The following is a 19,928-nucleotide window of genomic DNA, read 5'->3' on the forward strand; positions in this document are numbered from 1 at the left end:
AGTCCTGCCATCCCAGGAATCAGTCTAGTGAACCTTCTCTGTACTCCCTCTATGGCAAATAGAGGGATCCCAGACAAAACCCACATGGAGAATGCACAAACTCCATACAGACAGCACCTGTAGCAGGATCGAACCCGGGTCTCCGATGCTGCAAGGCAGCAACTCTGCCGCTGACATCCCAGACTTTGCGCCCCAAGGTTTCCGTGCGGTTCCCGGAGGTTTTTGTCAGTTTCCCTACCTGCTTCCACTGCCTGCAACCTCCGGCAACCACCTGCAACCTCCGGGAACCGCACAGAAACCTTGGGTGGGGCGCAAAGTCTCCAGAGGTTACCGTTCAGGTTTCTTAAGTGGGACAGGGCATAAGGGGCAATGTGCCCGATATTCAGTTCCACTGGTATTAACATTTTAGGTCACCAAGTCGCTGCTTCCTAATTCTCCCACCATCTTTAGAGATACAGCATGGAAACAGGCCTTTCGGCCCACCAAATCCGGGACGACCAGCAATCACTTCACACACTCGCACTACTCTGCACACTAGGAACAATTTGCAATTTGTGCGCTTTCCGGCCCGTCACCACTGTGGGTGGGTTTTCTTCAGGAGCTCCGGTTCCTCCCACACCCCAAAGACGTACAGGTTTGTAGGTCAATTTGCTTGGTAAAATTGTGAATTGTCCCTCGTGTGTGTAGGATAGTGTTATTAGTGGTGAATCTGTGGAATTCTCTGCCACAGAAGGTAGTTGAGGCCAGTTCATTGGCTATATTTAAGAGGGCTTTAGACGTAGCCCTTGTAGATAAAGGGATCAGGGGGTATGGAGAGAAGGCAGGTACAGGATACTGAGTTGGATGATCAGCCATGATCAAATTGAATGGCGGTACAGGCTCGAAGGGCCGAATGGCCTCCTCCTGCACCTATTTTCTATGTTTCTATGTTTCTAGTGTGCGGGGATCGCTGGTCAATCGACAATAGACAATAGGTGCAGGAGTAGGCAATTCGGCCCTTTGAGCCAGCACCACCATTCACTGTGATCATCCACACACAGTACCCCGTTCCTGCCTTTTCCCCATATTCCATGACTCTGTGCCTGGTCGGCACAGACTCGGCGGGCCGAAGGGCCTGTGTCCGCCCTGTATCTCTAAACTAAAGTAAACCTCCTTGAGAAACATCCCAGGGTTCCATTAAATCACCAAAGTGTGAATCTGGGATTAAACTGTAAATGCTAAAACATTTTATGATCTCTTACCTCGCTTAATCTGCAGCACTTCTCCATGTATTTATCCAGACTTTCGTTTGATTGCCTCCTTTTCAATGGTTCGTGATCTAACTGAGCCACTAGATCTCGATGTTCCATTCCACCATTTGACACTGGGAGAGAACTGGTGTCGGCAATGACTATTTCAACGAGCGATACACGCCTGGACCGCTTCGTTCTTTCGTCCGCGGGTGGAGGACTCGGACTGAAGTGACTGCTGGACCTGTGGTCCTCTCTCCAATTCGTAGACGCCGCCGGCTGTTCCCCGACCTCTGCCGCGGCATCTTGGTCTTCCCGATCTTCTTTGATGCACGCCGCACCAGAGTTGGCGCAGGGGCTTGCTAGAGGTAAATGTTGAACTGCAGGGGACGTGGAAGTGATGCTCAGCGCCATCCCGGAGTCACAGGATGAAACTCTTCGGTGTATAACAAGGCTTTGCTCGGAGCCCGAGGGAGTCAATGGAGAATTAGCGCCGCTTGGAAATTCGGCACCAGAGTCCTCCGATTCGGATTTGTACAACTTCAGGACGGTGCAGTTTGCCGATCCCTTTCTGCCGGCGAGCCCCGAGAATACGTTGTGGTACCCGGACTTGCCGAGATCAGCGCCGCCGTTCGTTATTGGTGTTGGGTTGTTGTTGCCGGTGATGGCTGCCGTTGGATGGGGCGTACTGTGCTCACACTCGGAGCCATTTCTCAGGGCTGTCACCTTGGTCAACACCACGTTCTTCTTGGATGATTCCTGTTTCGCCACTTCCGAGACAAAAGCAAAACACCAACATTGTTAGGTCCAGTGACTTGAACAGCGGAAGTCACCTGTTGAGTTTTTTTTGCAGTTAAGTTGCAAGAGTATTGCGTACAGTTTCCTAATCTGAGGAAAGACATTCTTGCCATAGAGGGAGTACAGAGAAGGTTCACCAGACTGATTCCTGGGTTGTCAGGACTTTCATATGAAGAAAGACTGGATAGACTCGGCTTGTACTCGCTAGAATTTAGAAGATTGAGGGGGGATCTTATAGAAACTTACAAAATTCTTAGGGGGTTGGGCAGGCTAGATGCAGGAAGATTGTTCCCGATGTTGGGGAAGTCCAGAACAAGGGGTCACAGTTTAAGGATAAGGGGGAAATCTTTTAGGACCGAGATGAGGAAAACATTTTTCACAGAGAGTGGTGAATCTCTGGAATTCTCTGCCACAGAAGGTAGTTGAGGCCAGTTCATTGGCTATATTTAAGAGGGAGTTAGATGTGGCCCTTGTGGCTAAAGGGACCAGGGGTTATGGAGAGAAGGCAGGTACAGGATACTGAGTTGGATGATCAGCCATGATCATATTGAATGGCGGTGCAGGCTCGAAGGGCCGAATGGCCTACTCCTGCACCTATTTTCTATGTTTCTATGTTAAGAAGCCAAACACCTCTGTCAGAGCTACATTCCAGAAAACAGATCCAAAGGGGAATTCACAAAAAGCTGGTCGACAAAACTGCTGGAGAAACTCAGCGGATGAGGCAGCATCTATGGAGCGAAGGAAGAAGGGTCTTGACCCAAAACATTGCCAATTTCCTTCAATCCATTGATGCTGCCTCACCCGCTGAGTTTCTCCAGCATTTTTGTCTACCTTCGATTTTCCAGCATCTGCAGTTCCTTCTTACACAAAAAGCTGGAGTAACTCCCACAGAAGGGCTTGGGCAGGTTAGGAGGTTAGTGGGCAGAGAAGTGGCAGATGAGATTCACTACAGAAAATTGCAGAGTCATGCATTTTGTTAATAAGAATAAAGGCAAAGATTATTTTCTAAATGGAGAGGGAATCCAGAAATCGGATGTGCAAAGGGACTTGGGAGTGCTGGTGCTGGTGCAGAACACACGAAAAGTAAATTTGCGAGTTGAATCGGTAGTAAGGAAGGCAAATTCAAATGCTAGCATTTATATCAAGAGGACTGGAATACAAAAAAACAGAGGTGCAATGCTGAGGCTATCAGGCAGCATTTGGAGTACTATGAGCAAAGATGGCCCCCATATCTGAGGAAGGATGTGCTGACTCTGGAGAGAGTCCAGAGGAGGTTTACAAGAATAATTCCAGGAATGAGTGGGTTAGCATATGATGAGTGTTTGACAGCGCTGGGCCTCTATTTGCTGGAGTTTAGAAAGTTGAGGGGGGGACCTCGTTGACACTTACAGAATAATGAAAGTCTTAGAGAGAGTGGATGTGGAGAGGATGTTTCCACTGGTGGGAGAGTCTAGGACTAGAGGTCATAGCCTCAGAACTAAAGGCCATTCTGTTCGGAAGGAGATAAGGAGGAGTTTCTTTAGTCAGAGGGTGGTGAATCTGTGGAATTCTTTGCCACAGAAGGCTGTGGATGCCAAGTCAGTGGATATATTTAAAGCAGAGGTAGATAGATTCTTGATTAATACGGCTGTCAGAGGTTATGGGGTGAAGGCAGGAGAATGGAGTGAGGGAGGAGAGATAGATCAGCCATGATTGAATGGCGGAGTAGACTTGATGGGCCGAATGGCATAATTCTGCTCCTATCACATGATCTTATGATAGGACAAATGAATGCAAGATATGCAAGAATCAACGATGGTCATATTTGTGGGAGGCCACAAATGACCTTAGGCAGGGCAGTACCTGGCAGGAACATGTGTTTTGTCTTCTCCAGCTCTTCACCTCTCCCCTCATCCCCTACGTTTTTTTGACTGAAGAAGGACCCTGACCTGAAATGGCACACATCCTTTTCCTTCATAGATGCTGCTTACCCACTGAGTTACTCCAGAATTGTGTGTCTATCTTTGGTATAAACCAGCATCTGCAGTTCTTTGTTTCCACTGTGAAATCCTAATGGATGTGCTTTTGGCTCCTTTGGTTCTGTTTCCTGCCCCTCCCGTCTTAGAAAGACACCATTTCCTGCCCCCCTTTTAAACTGCACGGGGCTCCATTTTCTGCCTTCACACCAAACTCAGCAGGGCTCCATTTCCTGCACCCCCTTTAAACCGGGTAGGACCCCACGTTGTGCACCCCCTTTAAACGTCCGCGAACCCCGTTTCCACACTTACTCACTGGGGCCCGGTTTCTGTGCTCCTTTTAAAGTTGATGGGAGACACGAAATGCTGGAGTAACTCAGCGGGACAGGCAGCATCTCTGGAGAGAAGGAATGGGTGACGTTAAGGGTCTCACCCATTGCTTCTCTCCTGAGATGCTGCCTGTCCCGCTGAGTTACTCCAGCATTTTGTGTCTACCTTCGATTTAAACCAACATCTGCACTTCTTTCCAACTCCTTTTAAATTTGCTTAGTTCACTACAAATTTTATTATGCCACTGTATGACTTCTGAAAATTGAGTTAAAGGTATGTTGGGAGTATGAAATGGAATAATATCAATTGTCTGAAAAAAAACTGCCAACTGGGACTTTATTGTAAGGCAATATTATTTTCACTTTTACAATGCCCACTTTGTTTTTCTTTCAGGTTGGTATGGTATGTGTCTGGAAACAAGAGGATATGCCTGCAGGCTTGGCAACTCTACTGCTCCATGCTTCCAGGAGTTTTATTTGTGTAGAAAGGAATGGCAGATGTTGGTTTATACTGAAGATAGACAAAAAGGCGCTGGAGTAACTCAGCGGGCCAGGCAGCATCTCTGGAAAAAAAGGATGGGTGAAAGTTTTGGGTGGGGACCCTTCTTCAGACTGACTCGCTGCCTGACCCGCTGAGTTACTCCAGCACTTTGCGTCTATCATCAGGAGTTTTGTTTTCCTGTATTTTACTCTTAAAACTTCCGGTTTTGGCATTTTCTTTTGCTCTGTGTTTTGCAATGATCTCCGGTAGCCTTGACTAAGGAATGGGAGCAAAGAGAACAGCCAACGATTCCATTCCTGACCTCTCTCCCACACTGGCACAGATGGGAGGTCTCAACAATCTCATGCATGGTAAGACGAAATGTGTGTGAAGGAAATGGAGATGCTGGTTAAGGTTTAAACTGAAGACAGACAAAAAATGCTGGAGTAACTCAGCGGGTCAGGCAGCGTCTCTGGGGGGGAAGGAATGGGTGATGTTTCGGGTTGAGACCCTCATTTGCATATTTTTCATTAATTTGTTCTATATCTCTCTGCATCTGTCTATGTCTCTAGTTTCCCTCTCCCCTGACTAGTCTGAAGAAGGGTCTCAACTCAAAACGTTACCTATTCCTTCTCTCCAGAGATGCGGCCTGTCCCGCTGAGTTACTCCAGCATTTTGTGTCTGTCTCATGAAGAGTAAATTGTCTAATTTAACCCATCTTGAAAAGCCTGGTGAGGGCATCCAGAAATGTCCAACGGTATGTACAATGAAGTCTCCAATTTTAGGTAACTAATCTACAAATACCCTCCCACACGTTTACCCCCTATCTTCCCTGGGTCATCCATTTCTCCCTTTCTCCTTCCCCATTCTCTTTCATCTACTTTGCTTCCTCTGGCTTCACATTTTGTGCCTCTCTTATGCTCATCTCATGCTCTTTGCCATTTCAACTCTGGCCTTTGTGCAACAACCTGCTAATTGAACCCCTCACCTGTATCCAGCTATCACATCCCAGACTACCCCCACCTCTCCTCCAGCTGTCCCCACCCCCACTGATTGCAGGGCGGAGGGAGGCGGGAAGGTTAGCTGGAAAAGAGATGGGGCAGGACAGAGAACTCCCCCTGCAATCAGTCTGAAGAACGGTTCCAACCCTGGAGTTATCCACAAATAACTGTTTGCTCTCACAATCTTCACTTTGATTATGAAGTCCTCAAGGCACTTGAGTTGATGGACTGTCCCTCCCTATTTAGTCCTAAGTGCTTACAATTTTCCAGAGCCCTGTTATCAAGCTGCAGAGCCCCAACTCTGCATTGTTTGTGGTGCATCCCTGGGAGTTTCTATTTTTGCTTCAGTCAAACCTATCTCCCCAATGTTCTAAACGTTATTCCCTTTGTCCCTTTATTCCCTTTATCATGTACCAGTACGCGGTGGACGGCTCGATTGTGTCATAAAAACATAGAAACATAGAAAATAGGTGCAGGAGGCCATTCGGCCCTTCAAACCAGCACCGGCATTCATTGTGATCATGGCTGATCGTCCCCTATCAATAACCCGTGCCTGTCTTCTCCCCATATCCCTTGACTCCACTAGCCCCAAGAGCTCTATCTAACTCTCTCTTAAATCCATCCAGTGATTTTTCCTCCACAGCCCTCTGTGGCAGGGAATTCCATAAATTCACAACTCTCTGGGTGAAAAAGTTTTTTCTCACCTCAGTCTTAAATGACCTCCCCTTTATTCTAAGACTGTGGCGCCTGGTTCTGGACTCGCCCAACATTGGGAACATTTTTCCTGCATCTAGCTTGTCCAGTCCTTTTATAATTTTTATATGTTTCTATAAGAATCCCCCTCATCCTTCTAAACTCCAGTGAGTACAAGCCTAGTCTTTTCAATCTTTCCTCATATGACAGTCCCGCCATCCCAGGGATCAATCTCGTGAACCTACGCTGCACTGCCTCAATCACAAGGAAGTCCTTCCTCAAATTAGGAGACCAAAACTGTACACAATACTCTAGATGTGGTCTTACCAGAACTCTATACAACTGCAGAAGAACCTCTTTACTCCTATACTGAAATCCTCTTGTTATGAAGGCCAACATTCCATTAGCTTTCTTCACTGTCCGATGGATTGTCCCTCTCTATTTAGTCCTAAGTGCTTACAATTTTCCAGAGCCCTGTTATCAAGCTGCAGAGCCCCAACTCTGCATTGTTTGTGGTGCATCCCTGGGGATTTCTATTTTTGCTTCAGTCAAACCTATCTCCCCAATGTTCTAAACGTTATTTCCTTTGTCCCTTCATCATGTACCAGTACGCGGTGGACGGCTCGATTGTGTCAAGTGCAGTCTTTCTGCTGACTGGACAATACACAACAACAGCTGTTCACTGTATCTCGGTCCACGTGACAATAAGCTAAACTAAACTAATGTTCCTTCCAAAATAACACCTGTTCCTCTGATACGGGGCACCCTCATCAATTGTGACCACACATGATCTGTGCTGTGGTCCGAGCTGAGTAACCACTAACTTTTGTGAGGATTGTTTACTCATAGCCTGGGTATAACCGCAAGCCATCTTGAGTGCCGAGTTCCCCTCTCACAGGGCAATATGGCCTGAGGCTCCTGAAGCCCATCCAAATCCTTCTTAGAAACATAGAAAATAGGTGCAGGTTATTTGGCCATTCGTGCCAGCACCGCCATTCTATATGATCATGGCTGATCATCCAAAATCAGTAACCCGTTCCTGCTCTCTCCCCATATCCATTGATTCCGTTAGCCCTAAGAGCTATATCTAACTCTCTCGAGTTGGCCTCCACTGCCTTCTGTGGCTGACAATTCCACAGATTCACAACTCTCTGGGTGAAAAAGTTTTTCCTCATCTCAGTCCTAAATGGCCGACCCCTGGTTCTGGACTCCCGCAACATCAGGAACATTTTTCATGCATCTAGCCTGCCCATCCCTTAAGAATTTTATATGTTTCTATAAGATTCCCTCTCATCCTAAATTCCAGTGAATATATGCCCATTCTTTCATCATATGACAGTCCCGCCATTCCGGGAAAGAACCTGGTGAACCTATGCTGCACTCGCTCAATGGCAATAATGTCCTTCCTCAAATCAGGTGACCAAAATTGCACGCTATACTCCATGTGCGGTCTCACCAGGGCCCTGTATAACTGCAGTGGGACCTCCTTGCTCCTGTACTCAAATCCTCTCACTATGACGCCCAACATGCCATTTGTTTTCTTCATTGCCTGCTGTACCTGCATGCTTCTTTCTTCAATGGAGTCTCAGACTGCTCTATTATCTGTACTGTTGAAACAATGGGCTATCAGTGCAGGCTCACTGCATGTACAGGTCGGGAGGTTTTAACGAACTGTACAATCTGGATCAAAAAGAAAGCACTCAGGCAGCATCTGCAGTTTGTGCATTACTAAAGATTTCAGCATCTGCAGATCCTGGTGTCTTGCACTCAAGCACAAAGGGCGGCGTGCTTGCATAGCAGTAAGGTTGTTGCTTTACAGCGACAGAGACCCGGGTTCAATCCTGACTGCAGGTGCTGTCTGTAGAGAGTGCGTACCTTCTCCCTCTGACCAGCCTTAAGGGGGTTCTCCGGGTGATCTACACACCAAAGATGTGCAGGTTTGTAGGTTAACTGGTAAAATTGTACATTGTCTCTGGAGTGTAGGGGGTGATCGCTAGTGTGTACGGGGTGATCACTGGTTGGAATGGACTGGGTGGGCTGAAGGGCCTGTCTCCGTGCTGTATCTCTGAACTAAACCAAGCACTTTGTGGAGCCCAGGGCCTGTCTGGTCCCAGGATATCCAGTGGCATTGTTAATTATGAAATGATGAAAATAATGGGACCAGCATTCTCCTGAGAGGAATGAATCGGGTAGATGCACAGAATCTGTTGCCCAGAGTAGGGGAATCGAGGTCCGGAGGACATAGGTTCAAGATGAAGGGGAAATTATTTAATAGGAATCTGAGGGGTAATTTTTTCATACAAATGGTGGTAGGTGTATGGACCAAGCTGCCAGAGCAGGTAGCTGAGGCTGGGACTATCCCAACATTTAAGGAACAGTTAGACATGTACATGGATAGGACAAGTTCGGAGGGATATGGACCAAACGCAAGCAGGTGGGACGAGTGTAGCTGGGACATGTTGGCCGGTGTGGGCAAGTTGGGCCGAAGGGCCTGTTTCCCCACACTGTTTCATTCTATGACCCCAATTTCTAATGGTCCTCACAAAAGAAAAACTAAAGACTGATTAGTTGATATCAATGTACTGTATGTAGTTAGTGAGTTTCCTTTATGGCTTCTGTTTTAACATTATTGTTACTTAAAATAATCGTTCCTACATCTGGATTTCACTTAAAAGTGCAGATGAGGTGCCCATGGAGGCTTCTGACAGATGAGGTAATTCACACTCAAAAGGGCTTTTGGTGGTCATCTGTGTTATGCGGCTTTTACACGGGGCGACTTGACGCAAGAGTTAACCAGAGTTCAACATCGTGGGAACCTCGTGCGATAACAGTGCGGCATTCGTGGACCACCGTGGACCACCGTAGCGCTAACGGCAGGTCATCGTGTAACTTGGTCACTCGGGAGAAAATTCAAGAAAATTGGAATTTCTCCAAGAGTGACTTGTACACTTGTGGTTGAGTATTGCAACATTATATGAACGTAGTGGCCAGTGCGATATCCGTGCGATATCCGTAATAACTCTTGCGGGTACCGTGGGAACTCCTGCGAACGGTGAACCCGGAAGCTGGACAGAGGGGACAGAAGGTGATTAAAAAAGGTGGTCTCAAAAGGACACATGGGAACATGTGTCCTTCGAGGACGTCCCACCTAATTGTCATTGTTGGATAATCTTTTTAACAGGAACACTTGCAGAGATGGCTCCCAGAAAATCTCAAAGGAAGGGGGAAAAGCGGGTCAGAGATGTTTTTGCCATGCAGGAGAATGAGGAGGAGACGCAGCAAGAGAGACAGGTGGAGAGGCAACAGGAGATGCCACAGATAACACTGCCTGTGGGCTCCTTGGAGCAGGGAGAGGGTGAGCAAGGTGCAATTCAGATTGCCTCCCCAGTAGCCGTTGTAGGAATAGCCTCTACAGACGCTTATGTAAAGGGAAGATGGCAGAAGGTAAAGCCATATAACTTCACCAGGGAACAAGAGGGGGAACTTGTAGAATGGTTCCAATTTAACGAGATTCTGTACGATAAATCCAGAGAGGATTATAGAAACAGGGAGAGGAAAAGGAACCTGCTGGAGACGAAGGCTGCCGAGTTTCCCGAGTGCTCATGTGAGTTTATATAACGATATATAAGTTCATCAAGAGGAGAACCATTTAATGTTATCCAAGATTTTAAAACATACATTGCTATTGATGTAAAAGTTCTGTGTTTGCAGTAAACTTAAACTTCTCTTATAAGTCTGTCTGTCTGCCCTGCAGCTGCAAAGTAAAAAAGTCGCAGACAGCTTTTACACCCTCTGTGTTTGAAGTTTAAAGAGCCATAAAAAGAATTATGCATGAGGGCAGGCAATTCTCACTTGTAATGCTTGCCTTTAAAAAGGCCATCTGTATTTACCAACTTGTGCTCAGGTATCCAAGAAGCACAAGAAATAGCACATTAAATGCGGAGGGCAGGCTCTATTTACTGTTCAGAACTTTTAATATAACGGAATACATCTAATGCTTGAAGTTCTATTTAATTCCACCACTCTACTGTAATGCAGATGACCAACTCATGCAATGGTTCACTAATCAGAGGACCGTCTATGGAAAGGTCACCGCACTTGGGACCAAAACAGGGTCAGCTGTCAGTCTTCTTCAGCAGAGGTCCCAAATTATTCTTTAACTCATTAAAGAGCTCGGGTGAAATTCTGACAACGTTTTTGAATGCACTTGTATCCTCTTCGCACAGCACATTAAGCAGTTGCTCATATTGTCCAAATTGAGCTCTCCGTTGAAAGATGGGCTTCACCCAGTGAGACTTCCTCTTAATTCTCTTTTTAATTAATTTCTCCCTTCTGCCTTCAAGCAAACGTTTTCGATGCACATAGTGGGCAGCTGCATGCAGCGCGACAATGAAAAAAACCAACATCCTGTACTCGAAATTATTTCGTAAAGGCATGTCTCCAAATGAGCCGATTCAACCAAGGGAGGATATATATAGTGTGTGAAAAAAAAAGTTACATCATTTGTGTCACGTGTAGTTCACGATGTTCATTCAAGATTTAACGCGACTGCTCGGGAAACGGCCAAGTAACTCGCACGAATAACATAAATGCCGAGTACCGTGGGAACTCTTTATCTACTGCCGTTATATCGTGCGAGACTCGTGCTGGACCACGACCTCTTCACTCTGGTGACATCTTGCGTCAACTCGCCCCGTGAAAAGGGGGTTTTACCACCATCATTGGTCGTGACACTTTGTTACTCTCTTTGCAAATTCCTGAGGCAGCTTGCAATTTTTCTTCAGCGAAGAGATAGAAACATTGAAGGGGGAATTTCAGTGATCTGGTCTGTGTGCCAAAAATAAACAGTGTAGCGGAGATTAGCGCTGCCAGGCACTTACACTGTGTGATTCTCCGAGTCCGTGCAATGTCCTCCTGCCCTTTATCCTATTGCAGGTCACGTCATTCATGACACTCAGAGGAAGCATGTGCTGCACGATCTTCCTACGGCCGACCCATTAATGAGGCACATGCAGGATTGGAATGCAGATAAACCAACTGATGAACAGATTATAGAATCACTGCGGCACGGTGGCGCAGTGGCAGAGTTGTTGCCTCACAGTGCCAGAGACCTGGCTTCGATCCAGACGTCTCCAGGTGCTGTCGTGCGGAGTTTGTACACTCTCCCCCTGACCACACGGGTTTCCCCGGTGTACGTCAGTTTCCTCCCACCCTCCAAAGTCAAGCAGGTTTGGAGGTTAGTTGGCTTCAGTAAGATTGTAAATTATCACTCTTGTGTCGGGTAGTGGTGGTGTATGGGGTGATCACTGGCTGGCATGAACTCAGTGGGCCGAAGGGCCCATTTCCACGCTGTATCCCTAAATTCCAGAGAATCATAGAGATGCAGCACGGAAACAGGCCCTGCAGCCCAACTTGTCCATGCCGACCAAGATGTTCCATCGACGCTAGTACCACCTGCCCATATCATTCTAAACCTTTCAAAATCCAAATTAGACCAAGAAGTACAAGGGGTTCAGGCAGGAACAGGGCGCTGCAGCCAAAAATCAGACTGAATAATTAGGTTGAGGGCGAGATGGCCAACATTCTTGGTCAAGTCTTGGCATTCGAGATGCGGAATCTATGGTCAAGTATTTGTGAGTCAGACAGGCTTCCAGTAGCGAGAGACCAGCAATTGCATGGATATTATTGTCTTCTCAGATGTGCAGGCTTAAGGGCCTGTCCCACTTGGGAGTCATTTGCGCGTCATTTGAGCGACATCCTAAAAATTGGTTGGCACGTGGTGACTCGCACGTGGGGGCGTATGCAGTGACGCGTGGTAATGCGCGGTGCTTCCCAATCGCCCCAGGATTTTGGAATGTTCAAAATCCTCGCGCACCACCTGAGTGACATATCTCTTGCGCACACTGGCGTACTGATGGCGTACGTGTAGCGCGTGGTGCCGCATCGTTATGCACGGTGCGCACGAACATTGCCTATGCTAATTCATTATGCGTCACCGTGCGTCAACGTCCATAACCATGCATCGCTGCGCGCCGCCTATACGCCATTTGCGCGTCATTTGAGCGCCACACCACGTGATCACCCGGGTATATAGCGCGCCGAGTTTTGAAACATTTTCACTGGGAAAATCCTTGCCACGGAGACTGGCGCTACTTGGCGCGCGACTGTCGTACCGCTAGACGATTTTCGCACGACTGTCCCACGTCAGTCACTGCCGGCCTGTCGCGTAAATGACGTGCAAATGACGCCCAAGTGGGACAGGCCCTTAAGGCCCTTCTCTGTAAAGTGAAGCCATCGGAACAGAGAAAAGTAGGAGCAATCCTGCTCCCCCATCTCAAAGTAATTTCCCCACACCACGCCTCAAGTTTTAGAGAAACAGACCCTTCGGCCCACAGAGTCTGCTTAGGACCTTAGGGCTATCCAACACACACTAGGTACATTTACACGTTTTTGGAGTGTGGGAATCTCTAAGCAAACCTACGCAGGTCACGGGGAGAACGTACAAACTCCGTACAGACACGCACCCGTAGTCGGGATCGAACCCGGGTCTCCAACGCTGCAAGCTCTGTAAGGCAGCAACTCTACCGCTGCGCCACCGTGCCGCCCAAATGGGTGAGAGTATTGTGTTCCTAGGTATAAATATTACCAATCTGTCCTGGTTCAGCCACACTGAGGCCACAGCCAAAAATATCACATCAACGCCTTTATTTCCTCCGGAGACTGGTGCATCATAGAAGGCATACTATCTAGGCCACAATACTGAGAAACTACTGTATAATTATGCATTCTGGTATGAATTACTGATCATGATACAAGTCTGAATCCCACCCTGGCAGCAAGGGAATATAAATTCACGAAATGAAAAATATCTGGACTTTGTTATAAGAGAGAAAAAAAAACAAGTGTTAAAAGTAACAGGAAGCATGACACGACTGGATTGTTGCACAAACTTTTCATCAATATTCTCCGCAGAAGTAAATCAGTTTCATTTCCCGGAGTGGACTCTGCGGGACTCCAGACACACAAAATGAGGTCTTCCCTGCCACTCAGTGGAGGGGCAATTAGAGAAGGGAAATAAATGCCGGCATCAGCAGCTGAAGTCCACATCCTGCTGTTGTACCCCGCACCTCCCTGTTCAGGATCTCATTTCTGAGCAGCTTAATCAACTTGCCCTGTTTTTAATCATGCTTCTGGGTCGCTGCACCTCGACTCCTTTTAGTTCCGCCGTTTAAAGGACTTGTCCTCAGTTTATTGATCTCTGGCCTCGGGGCGAGGTTCGCGAGGGTGGTGTGGGGTGGGGTGTGCAGAGGTTGGAACCAGTAGCACTTTCACCACGGGTTTTCTCTGACCCAAACCCTTGGCTGTCTGCGACTTTGGTCATAAATCCAAACCTGATGGTTTTGAAAGGTTCAGTCAGGCCTCTCGGAATAGCACCGTGCTCAGTCAGCACCACGGCAGGGCTGCCCAACTGATTTATAGGCAGGATTAAGTCAGAGGGCACTCAACAGGTCAACTCTGTTCTAATCCTGACTCTGTGACCTGCACGGTTCCACTGGACAGGGGGATGGGATTGAAAAGACATAATTTGGAAGATTGAGGGGGATCTGATAGAAACGTACAAAATTCTTAAGGGGTTGGACAGGCTAGATGCAGGAAGATTGTTCCCGATGTTGGGGAAGTCCAGAACAAGGGGGTCACAGTTTAAGGATCGAGACCTGGGTGTCATGGTACACCAGTCATTGAAAGTAGGCACGCAGGTGCAGCAGGCCGTGCAGAAAGCATTCATAGCAAAAGGATTTGAGTATAGGAGCAGGGAGGTTCTACTGCAGTTGTACAGGGTCTTGGTGAGACCACACCTGGAGTATTGCGTACAGTTTTGGGCTCCTAATCTGAGGAAGGACATTCTTGACATAGAGGGAGCACAGAGAAGGTTCACCAGACTGATTCCTGGGATGTCAGGACTTTCATATGAAGAAAGACTGGATAGACTCGGCTTGTACTCGCTAAAATTTAGAAGATTGAGGGGGGATCTTATAGAAACGCACAACATTCTTAAGGGGTTGGACAGGCTAGATGCAGGAAGATTGTTCCCGATGTTGGGGAAGTCCAGAACAAGGGGGTCACAGTTTAAGGATAAGGGGGAAGTCTTTTAGGACCGAGATGAGAAAAACATTTTTCACACAGAGAGTGGTGAATCTGTGGAATTCTCTGCCACAGAAGGTAGTTGGGGCCAGTTCATTGGCTATATTTAAGAGAGAGTTAGATGTGGCCCTTGTGGCTAAAGGGGTTAGGGGTTATGGAGAGAAAGCAGGTACAGGATGTTTAAGAACGAACTGCAGATGCTGGAAAATCGAAGGTACACAAAAATGCTGGAGAAACTCAGCGGGTGCAGCAGCGCCTATGGAGCGAAGGAAATAGGCAACGTTTCGGGCCGAAACCATTCTTGGCAGGTACAGGATACTGAGTTGGAAGATCAGCCATGATCATATTGAATGGCGGTGCAGGCTCGAAGGGCCGACTGGTCTACTCCTGCACCTATTTTCTATGTTTCTATAACAGCTAGATGTGTCGGAAGGAACTGCAGATGCTGTTTTAAACCGAAGACAGACACAAAAAGCTGGAGTAAAACTCAGTGGGACAGGCAGCATCTCGGGAGAGAAGGAATGGGTGATGTTTCGGGTCGAGACCCTTTCTTCAGACTTTCAGTCCGAAGAAGGGTCTCGACCCGAGAGGCCGCCCATTCCTTCTCTCCCGAGATGCTGCTTGTCCCGCTGAGTTACTCCAGCTGTTTTGTGTCCATCTGACAGCTAGATGCGGCAGGTTTAGAATGTGTTTCGGTGCAACTCACTAAAAACTGGATGCGTTGAGAACAGTTACACCAGCCAACATACGACGATTCTAATCCTTACCTTTTTTCCAGGAGCTTCCTATTCCGAAGATGCTGTTTCTGCCAAACATCATCGCTCCGTTGTGTTGGAAATGGGAGCTCCTGCTGCTGTTCGGCTTCAGTATCCAGCTCTCTCCGTGCTTACAGCCATGTACGCTGGCAACATGCTTGACTGAGGGTTTTATTTTTTAAACAAGCGGAGATGTATTCCAGTCACGCTCTGCCTGGATGAATCTTGCAGCGAAGGAAGGAAGCTGGGTGTGAGCAAAGCTGGGTCACTGGCTGTACTTCCCACTGCTCAAGGCAGACATCCAGCAATCACTTACTGGAGGGAAGAGCTCCTTTCCTGATAAAGTTAAAGAGGGGGGGGGAGGAGGAGGAGGAGGAGAGCACAGGCAGCTCAGCTAATCAGCACCTACTCACGCCAGCCACAGTAAAGGAGAGGCTCCAGCAATCACTCACAATCCTGCCTACGGTGGGGTGCTATGAAACAAGGTTGAAAGACAGAAGATGTGATCATTTGGCGAAACCCCAAAATAAATAAAAACACCCCATTTTTCACCGCGGCGTATCTCTTTGGACAGGAACGTTGCTTTTTCTGGCCTGCGAGGCACATCTGTATCCTTTTTGGTTGTTTTTTAGCTCTTGTCCGAAGGCAGGTGGGGTGAGGAAGGTCCCGTTCAAGCCCCCTGTGTTCCTTTCCTCCTCCAGTTTCTTGGCAGGCGTTAAAAGTCTTCTGTTGCACCTTTTGATATCACAGATAATGAGCACATATTTCAACCACCACGCAGCCAGCCCTTAGTGAGCGAACAGCGAGCGCTGAGAGAGCTGGAAAGGAATGCACTTCTATCAGGCTGCAGAGAGGGCTGCCCACTGGTATGCGATGTTTGTTGAATACTTCACAAAATGTTTTTATGACATGTCTTGTGCAAGAGCTTGCAGTGAAGTCAAGCCTTTTCAAGCAGCTATACTGGAAAAGTCAGTTTTTTTTAAATCACTGATCTATCTGGCGGCTTCCAGAACTCCCGAGTCTGACTAAATATAAGAAAGAGAAGCAGGTTGTAGGCCATTTGTCAAAGATACACACAGAAATGCTGGAGCAATTCAGCGGGTCAAACACCATCTGAGGAAAAAAAGGATAGTTGAAGTTTCGGGTCGAGACCCATTTGGGCCCTGACGCCTGCTTCACCATTCAGTAAAATCACTGTTAATTTTTTACTTTCCTGCACTAAATCCATAACCCTTCATTCCCTTCGTATCTAAAAGTTTCTGCCTTGAATACATGAGATGACAGCGGTGTTTAAGAGGCTTTTGGATGGGCATATGGTTTTACAGGGAACTGAGATATGTGCAGGCAAGAGGAGATGAGTTTAATTTGGCCCTCCAGTTGTTCGGCACCGACATTATGGGCCCAAAGGCCTGTTCTTGTGATGTACTGTTCTATGCTGAGCATGTCAGAAATGAAGCCTCTTGGGCACTGAATTCCTAAGATTCGCCACCTTCTTCTCATTCTGTCCTGACTGCCCATCCCTTATTTTGCAACAGTGACTAGTGTTTCGAATCAATCTCAACATCTACCTGTCAAACCCTGTAAGAATTTTGCAGGTTTCAATGAGATCACCTCTCATTTTTATAAACTCAAAGCCCATTTTGTATAACTTTTGATTGTGCAACAAACATGACAGTCCAGGAATAAATCTGGTGAACCTTCGTTGAATTCTCTCCGTCGCAAGTACATCCTTCCTTGGGTAGTAAGTCCAGCCCTACACCACAGCCAACAACAGGCCATTGTTGCTCCACCTTCCCTTGATCATCGTTGCTGGCTTTGATTTGTCCTTTTACATACCTTTCATTCATTTGTTCTTTGTACCTCTTCATATCTCTAGTTTACCTCTCCCCTGACTCTCAGTCTGAAAAAGTGTCTCGACACGAAACATCACCGATTCCTTTTCTCCAGAGATGATGCCTCACCCGTTGAGTTACTCCATCATTTTGTTTCTATCCTTGGTGTAAACCAGCATCTGCAATCCCTTCGTATACACACGATTTTCCAGATGTGGTTTCATCAGGGTTCTATAGAAATTGGAGAATCTTTACCTTTGCACTCAAATCTTCTTACCATGAATACCAACATACCATTTCTTATCTACTGAACCTGTACATCAGTATTCGGTGCTTTATGTAGAAGGATACTTAGATCCCTCTGAACATTAGCTCATCTCAATTTTCTAACATTAATGAAACACTCTGCCTTCCTATTTCATTCTACCAAATTATATATCATTTGACTTTTTTTTTTTGCATTCTCTTGATATGCTTTTCTCTCCAGGAAACTGCCTGCATCCTCCTCGCATCTCAAACTGCCATTCCTGATTTGTATCATCAGCAAATGTGGATATATTATTTTAAAAAAGACACAACGTTCTGGAATAATTCAATGAGTCAGGCAGCATCTCTGGAGAATATCAATAGCCAAATATGGAACATGAACCCTTGAAGAAACCTGACCTGAAACGTCGCATATCCATGTCTCCAGAGATGCTGCCTGACCCATTAAGTTATACCAGCACTGTGCAAGCCAGCATCTGCAATTCCTTGTGTCTACATCTTAGATATATTATACTTGTTGTCTCATCCAAATCGTGAGTATCAACTGTGATCAGCTGGCAATCCAGGATTGATATCCTGGACACCAAATCATCACCTACTAATAATCACTAACTTATCCATACTCCATCCATCAACAAATTCAATGCAAGCTAGTATTTTATCCCTGAATATTTTGTCAATAATCTGGTGTAGCACCTTATCATAGGCTTTTGGAAACTCAAAGTACATACCTGCTGCAACCCACGACTGGGTGGGTTTTCTCAGAGATCTTCGGTTTTCTCCCACACTCCAAAGATGTATCCTCCCTAGCCTCCCTCCCTGTAGGATAGTGTTAATAAAACTAACAGATTTGTTGAAAAAAAAAAGACACGACCCGAAATGGTGTCTATTCGTGTCCTCCAGAGATACTGCCTGACCCGGAGATTTACTCTAGCACTTTGCGTCTTTTGTTTTGTAAACCTGCATCTGCAGTTCCTTGTGTCAACAGATTTGTTGAGCTTGATCTCCTTTTATGGATTCATGTTGACATGGCCTAATCCTGGGGCTAAATTCAAGGTGATGTAATTTTTGTGCAATGTGAGAATGTAATGCTCTCACACTTCTTTTTTGCCTCAAGCCAAAGTTTGACAGTCCCAGTTGACCTGATGTTGGAGATCTTATGATAAGAACTTCTATTTCCATTGACTTCATTCATTTGCACAACCATTTTGTCCACCACTCCAATTATAATGGACAAAATGTATTTAAATTGTATTTTTATACTTATATTCCTGTGCAGCTGGAGGACTGCTCCAACAGAATTTCGTTGTCTTGTACAATGACAATAAAGATTATCTTCTTCTTCAAAATGTTCAAAGAATTTCGAAACAACACACAATTTTGCTTGAGGTCATCTGTTGAAGGTCCTGATTTGTCCTGGTCCTTCCACCCCCCCCGCCCCCCCACACACCGCTTAATTTCAATCTGAAAAAGGGTCCCGACCCAAAACTTCACCTCTCCTTTATCTCCGGAGAGGCTGTAGGATCTGCTGAGTTGCACGAGCACTTTGTGTTTCTCTTTGGTATAAGCGGGCATCTGCAGTTCTTTGGAGAAAAGGAATAGGTGACATTTCGTGTGGAGACCCTTCTTCAGTCTGAAGAACGGTCTTGATCCGAAACTTCACCTATTCCTTTTCTCCAGAGATACTGCCTGTCCCACTGAGCTTACTCCAGCTTTTTGTGTCAATATAGCAATAAACAATGGCAGGCATTTTTCCAGTATCTGCAGGCATAAGGTACTGCAGATGCTGGAATCTTGAGTAAAACACATAGAAAATAGGTGCAGGAGTAGGCCATTCGGCCCTTCGAGCCTGCACCGCCATTCGATATGATCATGGCTGATCATCCAACTCAGTATCCCATCCATGCCTTCTCTCCATACCCCCTGATCCCTTTAGCCACAAGGGCCACATCTAACTCCCTCTTAAATATAGCCAATGAACTGGCCTCAACTACCTTCTGTGGCAGAGAATTCCACAGATTCACCACTCTCTGTGTAAAAAATGATTTTCTCATCTCGGTCCTAAAAGACTTCCCTCTTATCCTTAAACTGTGACCCCTAGTTCTGGACTTCCCCAATATCGGGAATAATCTTCCTGCATCTAGCCTGTCCAACCCCTTAAGAATTTTGTACGTTTCTATAAGATCCCCCCTCAATCTTCTGAATTCCAGCGTGTACAAGCCAAGTCTATCCAGCCTTTCTTCATATGAAAGTCCTGCCATCCCAGGAATCAGTCTGGTTGAAAACACTAAATACTTGAGTCACTCGGCAAGTCAGGCAACATTTGTGGAGTAGATTTGTGTCTATCCGGTTTAGACCAGCAAATCTGCAGTTCCTTCCTACTAATCTGCAGTTCATCCGACTGAAGAAGGTACTCGACCCGAAACATCACCCATTCCTTCTCTCC

General features: G+C 46.5%; 1 protein-coding gene across 3 annotated transcripts in view; it reads right to left on the bottom strand.

The window, feature by feature from the left end:
* LOC116981393 overlaps nucleotides 1-16,254 on the bottom strand; it is a 55,275-nt gene extending 39,021 nt beyond the window's left edge. For 2 of the 3 annotated variants that reach the window (XM_033034440.1, XM_033034439.1), the window contains exons 1-2: nucleotides 15,396-16,254; nucleotides 1,242-1,999 (exon numbers count right to left, since the gene is read on the bottom strand). In XM_033034440.1, the coding sequence (XP_032890331.1) occupies nucleotides 1,242-1,999; nucleotides 15,396-15,447 (810 nt within the window). In that variant the 5' untranslated portion in view covers nucleotides 15,448-16,254. The remainder of the gene's footprint in view (nucleotides 1-1,241; nucleotides 2,000-15,395) is intronic. The other variant, XM_033034437.1, reaches the window with a different exon arrangement.
* Between the last annotated feature and the right edge of the window lie 3,674 nt (nucleotides 16,255-19,928).

The sequence above is a fragment of the Amblyraja radiata genome, chromosome 15 (assembly GCF_010909765.2).
Source record: "Amblyraja radiata isolate CabotCenter1 chromosome 15, sAmbRad1.1.pri, whole genome shotgun sequence".
Taxonomy (NCBI): Eukaryota; Metazoa; Chordata; class Chondrichthyes; order Rajiformes; family Rajidae; genus Amblyraja; species Amblyraja radiata.